The sequence below is a fragment of the Panthera onca genome, chromosome C2 (assembly GCF_046562875.1).
Source record: "Panthera onca isolate mPanOnc1 chromosome C2, mPanOnc1 haplotype 2, whole genome shotgun sequence".
NCBI lineage: Eukaryota > Metazoa > Chordata > Mammalia > Carnivora > Felidae > Panthera > Panthera onca.
The window spans coordinates 59,354,962-59,368,601 of NC_138347.1; the positions used below are offsets into that span (position 1 = coordinate 59,354,962).

General features: G+C 37.2%; 1 protein-coding gene across 2 annotated transcripts in view; it reads left to right on the forward strand.

The window, feature by feature from the left end:
• Positions 1–13,640, forward strand: part of GTPBP8 (GTP binding protein 8) — an 18,017-nt gene continuing 4,377 nt past the window's right edge. Inside the window, exons 1-5 of one of the 2 annotated variants that reach the window (XM_078453006.1) lie at positions 1–440; positions 2,279–2,377; positions 5,438–5,568; positions 6,546–6,645; positions 8,815–8,933. In XM_078453006.1, coding sequence (XP_078309132.1) covers positions 3–440; positions 2,279–2,377; positions 5,438–5,568; positions 6,546–6,645; positions 8,815–8,933 — 887 coding nt within the window. In that variant the 5' untranslated portion in view covers positions 1–2. The remainder of the gene's footprint in view (positions 441–2,278; positions 2,378–5,437; positions 5,569–6,545; positions 6,646–8,814; positions 8,934–13,640) is intronic. The other variant, XM_078453007.1, reaches the window with a different exon arrangement.

Genomic DNA, 13,640 nt, shown 5'->3' on the forward strand with positions numbered 1-13,640 from the left:
AGATGAGACTACAATTCCCATCAGGCGTAGCGGGAGCGGGATCACGCACGCGCAGACCAGACCCTGGCCCTGTTGCCCAGCCGCGGGGCTTCTTGGAGAAGAAAATGGCAATACCGAGGCTGCGACACGCCGTGAGGACGCTATTTGAGGTGCCAGCGGCGCTGCGGCCCTTGAGCCGAGCTTGCAGCATGTTCCACGCCTTCACCGACGTGCTCAGGCTGCCTAAGAGACAAATGACGAAGCTCGTGTTCCCACTGCGGGAACTCGAGCGGCAGCTCACACCAGACTCGAGGTTGGACCTTCACGTGAAGATCTTCGACCCGAGCCTGGAGGACATCTCCAAGGCGGAGGCCGTCTTCACGGCCACGTCCCGGAACCGCATCAGCTACCTCAGCTCCGCCGTGCGTCTCGACCACGCCCCAGACCTCCCCAGCCCTGAGGTGAGAGCCACCGCCGCCCTCTGGTCGTGAAGACTTGGACAGGCATATTGCCCTCACCTGTTCTTGTCACCGAACGGGAGAGAAATGTCTAGCTTCGTGTGGACACATATAGTTATTTTAGCCAAAAAAGCACATAGAGTTAATAGTTATTTTGGTAATGAATATAGAAGATTTTAAAATATTGTAAAAACCCAAACCAAGCGTACAAAAAAAAAAAAAATTAACTGGCCTTTTATTATCGTTTTCCTTTTTAATTAAAGTGGGGAAAGCATGCCGAGAAAAATGAGACAAAGTGAGGAATATGAAAAGTATAATAGTTTCATAAATGTGGTGGTCCTTACCAATATGTAATTTTCACTCAAGCCAAAGTTCCGGCCGTGCAAAAATAAGAATTATATATACATGGCAATGATGTAGATTTTTTTAAAAACAACTTTAGTGAAGTTGCACGAGTGTGCATTTTAGGCGTGTCTTGCAGACCTCATTATCTATTTGCAGTAACTGCACCACTTCAGTGGAAACTTTCCTTCTAATCAGAACGGTTATGGTAATTTATGTAGTCAGAACTAAGGACGTAGGTAAATCATTTAATAATTACAAGACAGCATCGTGTTTCCACTTAGGCTCTTAATTACTGGACTTTTTGTGTAATTTGTTTTTTAAAATTCAGTTTTACTTAGACATTATCATTGGATTTAATCTGGCAAAGCTTTTGAAATATATGCAGGACTCAGATCAATTCATGTTGAAGGACTGACCCCAGTCTTGTGAAATATATAGTGCCCCTGTCTCTCTGCACTAAGTACCACCCACTCATATTGACAAGCAGAAATGCCCTTACAGATTTCCAAAACACCCCCCCGGGGGGGGGGGGGGGTCATACTGCCTTCACTTAGAACCCTGATTGGTATTGTACCCCCTTCATACCATGTTAAGAAGCAGAGTCATGCATATTAATGGTTAGTATCAGGAACATTTTGTTTCTTTCTACACTATAGAGATCTAAAGGAGAAAAGCTTATTTGGAGCAAGAGAGGTCAAGAGGAAGGAATAACCTCGTAATTACAATGGTATTGCAGTCTACTCTGGGAATTGCAGCGGGGAAATGCAGTTTCAGGCATGTAGTTGTACTGTAGAGTAAGTTTTGTTGAAATGCATCTAGTTTTTAACTTAAAAATTTGTAAATATGGAATGCTTAATGATTGTCACAGACATTCTTGAGTAGTATACTGTCATTAAAGGCACAGGTTCTGGAGATAGATGTCCTGAGTTCAGTTCCAGCTTCTTCACTTTCTAGCTGTATAATTTTGAGCCAATTATTTAGCTTCTCTCTGCCTCAAGTTTTAATCATTTGTAAAATGGGGATAATACTCTTACCTCCCTTATAGGGATGTTGTAAAAAGTAAATCAGAAAATTCACGTTATGTGCTTTGAACAGTACCTGGCATTGGAAATCATTCAATACGTGGTAGCTGTATGTTAGAATTTGAGGTTTGACTAAATGTAAGCCACCTCGTTTCGTTTTGTTTTGTTTTGAATGTGTATTTATTTTTGAGAGAGAGAGCACAAGCAGAGGAGGGGCAGAGAGAGACAGGGACGGTGGATCTGAAGTGACAGCAGTGAGCCCAATGCGGGGCTCAAACTCACGAACTGCAAGATCATGACCTGAGTCAAAGTCAGACGCTCAAGCAACTGAGCCACACAGGTGCCCCATAGGCCACCTTTTTACATGGCTAGGCAAGACAGTAGTTTGACAGATTTTTGCAGCTAATACAACATATAATAAAAATGTATATATAAACCTAGTATTCAGTTAGCTTCTTTTTTTCCTTGTATAAGGTGTGTTTTATAGGCAGAAGCAATGTTGGAAAATCCTCTCTAATAAAAGCCCTTTTTTCACTGGCGCCAGAGGTTGAAGTCAGAGTCTCCAAAAAACCGGTATGTTGAAGGAAAGGGATGGGGAGGTGGAATTTAAAAGAAACAGTATATTGAAATGTAAAATTGTCTGAACTATCTCTGAAATTGACTAAAATAACTAATAAATGTTGAGAGGTACAAGAAACCATACTTGCTAAGTTCCTAGAACAGGTCTTCTTCTTTTTTTTATTTTGTTTTTTTATTTTATTTTATTTATTTATTTATTTATTTTAACGTTTATTTATTTTTGAGACAGAGAGAGACAGAGCATGAACGGGGAAGGGCAGAGAGAGAGGGAGACACAGAATCGGAAACAGGCTCCAGGCTCTGAGCCATCAGCCCAGAGCCTGATGCGGGGCTGGAACTCACGGACCGCGAGATCGTGACCTGAGCCGAAGTCGGACGCTTAACCGACTGAGCCACCCAGGCGCCCTTCTTTTTTTTTTTTTTAATGCTCATTTATTTATTTTGAGAGAGCACAAGCTGGGGAGGGGCAGAGATCAAGGGAGAGAGAGAATCCCAAGCAGGCTCCACACTGTCAGCACAGAGCCCAGCGCAGAGCTCACACTCACGAACTATGAGATCATGACCTGAGCTGAAATCAAGAGTCAGACGCTTAACTAACTGAGCCACCAGGGTGCCCCTAGAAAGGTGATTTCTTTCAAATAAGTAGTAAAGTAAGACATTTCATTAATGCCTGTATATTTCCCTGAAGAAAAAGAAAGTATGTCTGTATTTATTTTAGTAGTCTTGCAAGTTTCTTGAGGAAATCCTTTTGTCCAGATCTTTTCCATGAGTTGCCATATAAAGTGTTCTTTTGCCATTCTATATTTACTTCTTTAAGAGTGATTGTTTAGTTTTATGCTGATTTTAGAGGAAACTGTTTTGAATTATTTTTTTCCTCCTATAAGCTTTTATATCTTGCAAACTCCTTTTTCCCTTTCTTCCCCTATTCCCTCTCTCTTTATACATAGATATAAATATATATACATACATACACATATACAATTAGACAGACCCAGGTTTACCCAGGACCGAATTATGTGATTATGTCAGCTAGTCTGCTGTAGTAACTTTCTGTCAGTTTTTAATTTTCTCTACTTCTTTCTCAGTGATGCAGACTGTACCAATATCTAAGATACCCTCTCCTTATTTTTTTTTTAATTTTTTTTTTAACGTTTATTTATTTTTGAGACAGAGAGAGACAGAGCATGAATGGGGGAGGGTCAGAGAGAGACGGAGACACAGAATCTGAAACAGTCTCCAGGCTCTGAGCGGTCAGCACGAGCCCGACACGGGGCCTGACGCGGGGCTCGAACTCACAGACCGTGAGATCATGACCTGAGCCGAAGTCGGACGCTTAATCGACTGAACTACCCAGGCGCCCCAGATACCCTCTCCTTAAAACTCACCCCCAGTTCCCTTCACCTTGTTATATATTCCCACCAACCTTGTGCTCACTGCCTCCCTTTCCTTGCATTGGAACCCTTCCATGAAGCTTCACTAGTCTTCTCTTGCTCCCCATTTCTTCATATAGTTGATTCCCTGGCTCCATCGCTGATGCCGATGATTGTTGTCATTCATGAAACCTCCTATGCTTACGCCTACTCTGTCTTACCAGATAACCCAGCTAAATTCTCATTTCTAGGTAGCGTGGTTCCCTACTCTCTATTAGAGAACAATGGAAGAAATGTATTCTTTTTTTAAAATTTTTGTTAATGTTTATTTATTTTTGACAGAGAGAGAGAGACAGAGCATGAGCGGGGGAGGGGCAGAGAGAGAGGCAGACACAGAATCAGAAGCAGGCTCCAGGCTCTGAGCTGTCAGCACAGAGCCCAATGTGGGGCCTGAACTCACAGACCGCGAGATTTCGACCTGAGCCGAAGTCGGACGCTCAACTGACTGAGCCACCCAGGTGCCCCTGGAAGAAATGTATTCTTGACATTCCTGATTTGTCATTTTCCTATGGATAGACACATCAGCTGATGGGAACCTAAGCACTGTTTTTTAAAATCTTTCCTCTGGAAGTATTTGTTCCAAGTTCCAAACAATTGACTTTTTAAATTTTATATCTTAACTGTTTGTTTTCTGATTAATAGTGTCATTGGACACAAGACCATGACTTTTTATCATCTTTACATCATTTTAGTTTAACACATATTTTATAGTGTTGTATATGCTTTTAAAAAATGGTTTAATGAAAGCACAAAAACCATCTAATGAAACGTGCGAAAGATCTGATCCTAGGGAAGGAGTAGTCTCGGCGTAATAAACTATCAGGCTTTGCATCTAGGTTTTATGAAAAACTGTATGACTGACAGTAAGTATTTTTAGTTTAGCCAGTCTATGCCATAAGACAGAGAATCCCAAGCAGGCTGTGCCACTGACAGCAGAGAGCCCAATGTAGAACTTGAACTCATGAACCATGAGATCATGACCTGAGCCCAAGTCAGACATCTAACTGACTGAGCCAGCCAGGTGCCCCAATTTATTTCTCTTTAAAGTGGAGATCTGTTATTCATCAGAGAATATTAACTAATACAGTCACACCATTACAGGGTAACTTTTTATTGAGACAGAGCTAATGAAAAGATTCCAACATAATTTGGCTACATATTCTTAATCCAGAGTTCTTAAATCATATAGATTCTCTTAAAAATGAATTGGAGGGAAGAAGTAGTATCATCGAAGCTTATCTCCAGCCACTTCTCTTTTATCTTCTTTGTCTGTATCATCATCAACCCAGCTAGGATTATATTCATAATACTTAGGCTTTTAATAAATTGAATAAAAATATTTTGAGTCATTAAATATATAAAGGACACATATACCTGTATATATTTGTATATTTTAGTTAAAATATAGTGCAGTATTGGTTTCAGGAGTAGAATTCAGTGGTTCTTCACTTATATATAACACCCAGTGCTCATCACTACAAGTGCCCTCATTAATACTCCTTAACCATCTAGCCCATCTCCCACCCACCTCCCTCCATCAACTGTCAGTTCTCTCTTGTTAAGACTCTCTGGTGGTTAAGGACATATTTTAACAAAGATTTTATTTTTCCATTTATTTTATCAGGGGCACACAAAGAAGATGAATTTTTTCAAAGTTGGAAAATATTTTACATTGGTGGACATGCCAGGTTATGGCTATAGAGCTCCTGAAGATTTTGTTGACATGGTAGAGACCTATCTAAAAGAACGAAGGAAGTAAGGAAAAAATTTTCTTGTAAGTTTAATCCAAAAGCACGTTTTCATTAATGGAATATTCTGCACCGTATGACTCTGCATTATCAAGTGACTTCTTTTAGACGGTCCATTTTATTCTCATAATATTCTACAGTACAGCATGTAGGGCCAAGGTGTATACTGCTTGCTTAATTTTTTCTTGTAGATTAGCTTAATTTTAAATTTAAGTGTTTTCCTAAATTGAGACTATAACTAGTTTTTCAGCAGAGTGCACTAATGTTTTTATATCAAACTCTTAGCTGACTAATTTTGAAAATAAAGATTATTGGTTATTGTGGTATTTACCACATTTAGATAAACTTCAGTGCATTTTAAAAATACTTCTGACACCACATCCTCAGTAAATGTAACTTTCTTTGGTCTCCATAGGTAGTCAAATGGCAGTTTTATGTTTCAAGCATTGTACAACATATAGAGAAATTAATGTTAAACTTTTGAATTATAAAAAAGTATAAGTATCTTGCTTGTAGCTTTACAAAGAAACTAAGATGAAATATTTACACACAAAAAAATACAAAACATAATGTGTCTGGTTTCCGTTATTTGTTAGTCTTAAAATAATATTTGAAAATTTAGACGTTTTTGTGACAACATCGTTAATTGGCTTCATGTCTCTCCCACTAGAGTTCAAGCTTTTAAGGGAAAGGACTCATTCATCTTTGTATCTAGTCTTAGGCAGAGGATCTTAGGTTCAATACATGGTATTAAAATAAATTAATATTTAGTAAATTTAGTTAATGAAAGTAACAGCATTGAGAGTTATTGGATTATAGAATGGACTTCCTAGTGAACTGAGAATTCCTTTTGCCTAAAGAAATTTTTAAATTTTGGAATGCAAAATTATTCAAAGGAAAATTTCTTAGGATAGTAAAGGCCAGGGGAGAAATGAATGAGTGTATTTTATATTGTCATTAATTTTTATTTCTGCATTCTTACAGTTTGATGAGAACATTTTTGTTAGTGGATAGTGTTGTTGGAATTCAAAAAACCGACAGTATTGCCATAGAAATGTGTGAAGAATTTGCATTACCTTATGTGGTAAGTGTTTCTTTCAAATCATAGTTGCAGTTAGAAATACCAGTTTGTGTGCATGTGCAAATGTGTGTGTGTGTGTGTTTGGTGAAAGAGCAGGTCTTGTCTCCGCAAGAGTCCCTTTTGACTAATCTTTTTGATTATCAGCCATTAAGACAAGTTCTGTGGTACTTTTATTCTCTTTTCTCTCCCTCAGCTTTAAGGTTTCGAAATTATAGTCAAAGTAAAGTATTTTCAAGTTGTGCTCTTCCCTTTCATTTTTTTGTGGCAATATAAATATTTGTCTAAAACATGTTAGTAGTTCTTTAACAGCAGTTTGGCAAGTAGTACTTACCAAAAATGTAAATGAAATTGCAACTGAAAATTCGCTAAAGTGATTTGCAATTTAAGAACCATTGCAACAAAATAGGCTCCAGCACACACAAGTAGGATTTTTACATTCTTAAAGAAAACAAAATTTCTTTCAGGAATATCTTACCAAGGCTTTTTCTGTTGTTTGTCCTAGAATAGAATACAGGTTAGTAGGTTGGTATCCACATTATTTTGCTTTGTGAGTTTTGCAGATAAGATAGCACTCTCAAGTTTCTTTCTAAGGAAGAGTGAAGAGTCCATTGACTATAATTTGGTTTCAAAAAAAGTTAGGAAACCACTAAAATGTAACAGTGGAGTTGAATGCAAATCAAACCATGTTACTAATCGGCAGCATTTTTGTATTCTTGGGGTTATGGAATTGGGGTTTGCAAAAGCTCTGTGAAGCATTAGTGATAACTAGTTAGTTATGAGAAGTCAAAGGTCTGATATAGTCCACATAGTAGAAAATACCCAAATAGTGCCAAACTGGTTTTATTAAGTGATACGGTATTCCTGATTTGGTATCATAGGTACCAGTTAGTGAAATGTATATTTTTCTCAGTTCAACTTTAAGGAAATAACTATTTTCTTCTTTGGAAAAGAGCTTGTGATAGAGGAATTATGTTTCTTTTTAAATATCAGCATATTTAAAGATAATAATAACAAAATATATAAATAAATATCAGCTTTTTTGCTTTTATGAGGAAAGATTGCCATTTGGAGGGATTCACAAGTAGTTAGAAACCACACACTTTCTGCTTCTCACTTCTTCTACCATTAACATTTTTAATAACTGAAAAGCATAAATGATGAGTCAGGAAATATAATTTTATAGAAATTCCCCAGGAAAATATGATAGATCAAAGTCGTTTTAATTCATTTTATAATCATTCCTACAACTGTATCAGATACAAGATACAAAGAGCCTGATTTCTTTTTTTTTTTTTTTTAATGTTTATTTATGTTTGAGAGAGAGAGACAGAGTGTGAGTGGGGGAGTGGCAGAGAGAAAGGGAGACACAGAATCTGAAGCAGGCTCCAGGCTCCAGGCTGTCAGCACAGAGCCCAAAGCGGGGCTCGAACTCACAAACTGTGAGATGATGACCTGAGCGAAGTTGGACACTTAACCAACTGAGCCACCCAGGCGCCCCAAATAGCCTGATTTCTAGGGGTTTTTCTTAACATTATTACATGTAAGACAGAACCATTTTTTAGGTCAAAAATGATGATGTTGGCATTTTTATATAGATCAGCCTGATAATGCTCACTGTATCTTAGTTAACATGAGATATATAGTGATCATATGCAACATTTGTCATACATCAATTGCAAATATGACTCAAGGGTCCTTTTCACTGGTCTTGAATCCATGATATTATGGCCCTGTGTAGTTAAAGCACTATTAAATAGAAATACATAGTATATGCTTTATCCATTGTATACATGCCTTTTTTTTTTTTTTTTTTTTAATGTTCATTTACTTATTTTGAGAGAGAATCCCAAGCAGGCTCCGTGCTATCAACACAGAGCCTGATGCAGGACTCGATCTGACAAACCGTGAGATCATGACTGGAGCTGAAATCAAGAGTTTGACACTTAACTGACTGAGCCACCCAGGCACCCCAGTATATTGCATATATTCTTATTTAATATTCATGGTAACTCCTTTAGGGGGTGTTGCTTTTATTTTATAGATGAAGAAACAAGAGAGATTAAGAAACTGATAAGGATCTACTAGTTACTAAAAATTTGTAGTGAAAAATGTGCAAAACTGTGTATTAAAAGATACTTTATTTCTAATGCTTAAATATTTGTTTTCTTACAGATGGTATTAACAAAAATTGACAAATCTTCCAAGGGACATCTTTTAAAACAAGTGCTTCAGATCCAGAAATTTGTTGACAGAGAGACACAAGGATGTTTTCCTCAGTTGTTTCCTGTAAGGTAAGAGTTGAATTGTTTTTCTTACCTTTATGTACTCACAACCTTTAGTATTAAACAGTGTTTCTTAGATTGAGGTATTACTTAACATAAGAGGAGTTTGGAAAGCTATGCATTTAGCCATGATTTATTGGCACAACCCATCAGCACTTTTGTTTTTTCCTTCCCTCTAGTTTGTCTTCTTCTACAGGCTCTTGCTAGATTTTCCCTAGGTATCTTCATTTTCTTTCTGCCTCAGCCTAGCTCAACCCTAGACTACAGAAGTGAAAACTTTTTACTTCTTAAAATCAGCTAAATAGCAACCACAATATACTACCATGCTTTTCTCGGTTTCAGAGAAAAACAAATTATCTTTATGGTACAAAGCTCATTCGGGCTGTGAGGGATAAACATTTTTCTTTAAAAGGACCATATGTAAAGAAGAAATGCTTCATATAAGTTAGAATTAAGCACTGGTAGCAGACAAAATGATGATTTCTTTAGCTGGCAATTTTGAGCTAGTTGATGTCGTTTAGTGATGAAACATGAGTCTATACTTTGAGCATATACCTGGGATGTAGTAGGTAACTTGTACTAGAGCACAGACAAAGTGCCATTCCCGTATGATTTTCTCTCTCTTAACTTCTTTGTGGAAGGCACTATGGTATTTGCTATGAGAAATAATAAGACCAACTAATACTTGGTTGTATATAAAACTGTCCCGTAATCATTCATTCAAAGTCCTGCCAATCCAGATCACATTTAAATTGTTTGTAGTTGTGAACATTCCTGTCAAAATCCTTCATTCATTCATTCCTACAAAATGGTCTTCTCTCTTGACTTTCACTCAAGGGTTTAACCCGTTTATTTGTCTATATCCTATCTATATAATAGAGACTCCTAGGGGCAGGAATGAAATCCTACTTCTTACAGCCTTGAGCACTGTCATAGCAGGACAGCTGTTTATTCTGTTTAATAAGAAGGAAGTGAGACCTCAGCTAAAAAAGCAGCAAAAACATAAGATGGGCAGATTATGGCTTAATAGCAGCATTTATTGGGAAAAAAATTAAGTTTTAGTTGACTGTAAGCTGAATTTGAATTAACAGTATAATGGGGCTGGGGGAAAACTGACAATGTTTTCTTGACCTATATTAATAGAATTATAGTGTCCCAAACAAGGGAATGATCAAGCAGTAGTCCCACACTGCTGTGAGCTATATGCCATCAGATGAGTCAGGTTAGGTTGTGACTTGACATTAAGAGCAACTAGAACTATCTGAAAACAGATGGTCTTGGGGAAGGTTACATCACTACATCACTCATAAGACTTACCTGATCCTCACAATAAACATCTCTATTTCTAGTTAAGGTTGCAAGTCAAAGAAGTGAAGTGAATTGCAGAGAGTTATCTGTTTAAATAGAACATGGGCTTTGGGGTCAGAGAGCCTTTATTTTGCATGATTCTTCTTATTTCTTGACCACAGATTTTAAAGTAACTTATTTCATTTTCTGAGCCTGTTTTCTCACTAGTGAAAATATGATTATTAGAAGGATTAAATACAATGTATTGTGACAGATATACACACAGCCACATAATAAGTGTTAGTTTCTTTTCTTGCCAAAAGTCAGTCAGTAAGTGGCAGGGTTAGGCTAACAACCCAGGTTATCAGATTCCCAGTACTTTTTAGAAACATTCTCTTCTTGAGACATGTCAGCATTCTCTGCTGCATGACCTTGGAATCACTGCTGCCACAGTACTCACCATAAGTGACCAAGGCTCTGCAGAAGCCATACAACACTCAAAGGCTAAGACTTGAGATGCGGGATCTGGTGACTTTCAAGAACTTCACCATTCACTATACCATAGTGACCACATACAGGAATTTGTCAGACTGTATTCTGTACCTCTCAAAACCCAATTCAGAAAGTAGAGTTGTATACATTTGTTGGTCTTATGTGCATGACCAAGTCCTAGTCCATCCCTCTAGAAAGAAGTTTGGCCTGTTCACAAAATAATTATTATGAGAAAGTCCGGTTTTGTTTCCTTCTTTTCTTATATCATCCTTATAAAGAAAGGTGGGAGTATAGTCCAGCAGGCTTTGGCCTTTAAGGCTGTAGGCAAAAGCTAAATGCTAAACTTCATGACAGAACTCTGCCCCAGTTGAGTACAAATGTATAAATGGTGAAAGGCCCCTAAAGATTAATGCTGGGATCAGTCCGTTTTAATAACTGGCATGGAAGAAATATGTAAGTAAGTAGAGTGCAATTGCTCTCTATGTAGTGGGATTCCAAGCAAAGAGAATGTACTCCAAGAACAGAATTACAGTAGTTGACAGAAATGTTGCAGATGAGTTCAAGATGCCATAATTAGTGTGTGGACTACCCAGCTTGTATCTCTCCTTTAAACCATATAGCTTCATTTATGACCCAGGAATCATTATGGGCTGTTTTCAAGCAGGCAGTTTTGGTTAAAAACTCTAAAATGCTGTACTTTATCAAGAACGGAATTAGCAGTGCAGTAGAAAATATTCTCCCTGTTTTATATATAGGTGTATACCAATCCTGTACCCATAAAAGTCATAGTGTATCCATAAAGTCCATGTATCCTGAGAAACCATGTGCTCACTTCTATGCTGGCAAATGGATGGATGCATATGGATGGATATAGCAAGACAGGTAGATAATAACAGACATAGTAATGGTGATGATGATTTTTAAAAATAATGAAAAAAAGGTCCAAGTTATCAAGGTTATTGAATCTTTGTCACAAAAAGAACAAACTAAAGAGATCAAAACTTTTAATCTGGGAAATAAAAACCAAAATAGAAGATGTTCCAGTGGCATTTTTCACAGAAATAGAACAAACAATCTTAAAATTTGTATGGCATCTCAAATAGCCAAATCAGTCTTACAAAAGAAGAACAAAGCTGAAGGTATCATAGTCCCTGATTTCAAACGATGCAATAAATCTATAGTAATCAAAACAGTATGGTACCGGCATAAAAAAAGGCGCATAGATCAGTGGAACAGAATAGGGAGCCCAGAAATAAACCCACACACATATGGCCACTATGACAAAGGAGCCAAGAATATACAGTGATAACTGGGCATTGTCTTCAATAAATGGTGTTGGCAAAACAAGACAGACATATGCAAAATAATGAATGCAGTAATGAATACAATTCAGCCATAAAAAAGAATGAAATCTTACATCATACACAAAAATTAATTCAACATGGATTAAAGACTTGAATGTAAGGTGTGAAACGATAAAACTCCTAGAAGAAAACATAGGCCCTTAACATCAGACTTGGCAATGATATTTTGGATGTGACACCAAAGGCAAAGGCAACAAAAGCAAAAATACACAAGTGGGACTACACTGAACTATAAAAAGCTTTTGCACAGCGAAGGAAACCATCTTCAAAATGAAAAGGCAACCTACTGAATGAAAGAAAGTATTTGCAAATCATATATCTGATAAGGGGTTAACATCTAAAATACAAAACTCCTACAACTCAATAGCAGAGACAAAAAAAATCTGATAAAATTGGGCAGAGGATCTTAATAGACATTTTTTCCAAAAAAGACACACACATGGCCAAAAGAAAAAGGTGAAAACATGAAAAGATGTTTAGGATCAGTAGTCATCAGGGAAATGCAAATCAAAACCACAATGAGATACCACCTGATACCTGTTAGAATGGCTATTATCAAAAAGCCCCCCTGCCCCCCAAAAAAGGCAAGAAATAACAGCCTTTGGTGAGAATGTGGAGAAAAGGGAACCCTTTGCACTGTTGATGAAATTGGTACAGTCACTATGGAAAACAGTATGAGGTTCCTCAAAAAATTAAAAATAGAACTGCCATATAATCCAACAATACCACTTACAGGTTATTTACTTGAAGGATACAAAAACACTAATTTGAAAAGATATCTGCACCCCCATGTTCACTGCAACATTATTTACAATAGTTAAAAAATGGAAAAAACCTAACTGTCCACCTATAGATGAGTGGACAAAGAATGGGAAAACACACACACACACACACACACACACACACACACACACACACACAATGGATACAATTCAACCATAAAAAGAATGAAATCTTGCCATTTGTGACAACATGGGTGGATATTTGGGGCATTATGCTATATGAAATACATCAGGCAGAGAAAGACAAGTTACCATAAGATCTCACTAATATGTAGAATTTGAGAAATAACAAAACAAGATCATAGATACAGAGATTAGTGGTTGTTAGAGTAAAGGATGGGGGATGGGAGATATGGGTGAAGGGGATCAAAAGGTTCAAATTTCCAGTTATAAAATAAGTCATCAAGATGTAATGTGCAGCATGGTGACCATAGTTATTAATACTGAATTGCATATTTGCAAGTTGATAAGACAGCAGATCTTAAAAGTCCTCATCGCAAGAAAAATTATAATGATGTGACAGGTGGTGACAGATATTAACTAGACTTACTGTGATTACTTCACGATATATACAAGTATTTAATCATTATGTTATACACCTGAAGCCAATGTTACGTGTCAGTTATACCTCGATTTAAAAAAAAAGCACTTTGTGAAGTAAAAGGCAAAGTAGTAATACATTGAAATTTTTAGAATCCTGAAGGAAATCGATCTGATACTGTGAATCATCAGAATACAACAGGCTGGTGGGAGAGAGGAAATGCAGGACAAATTAAGACATTCTGTTTCAT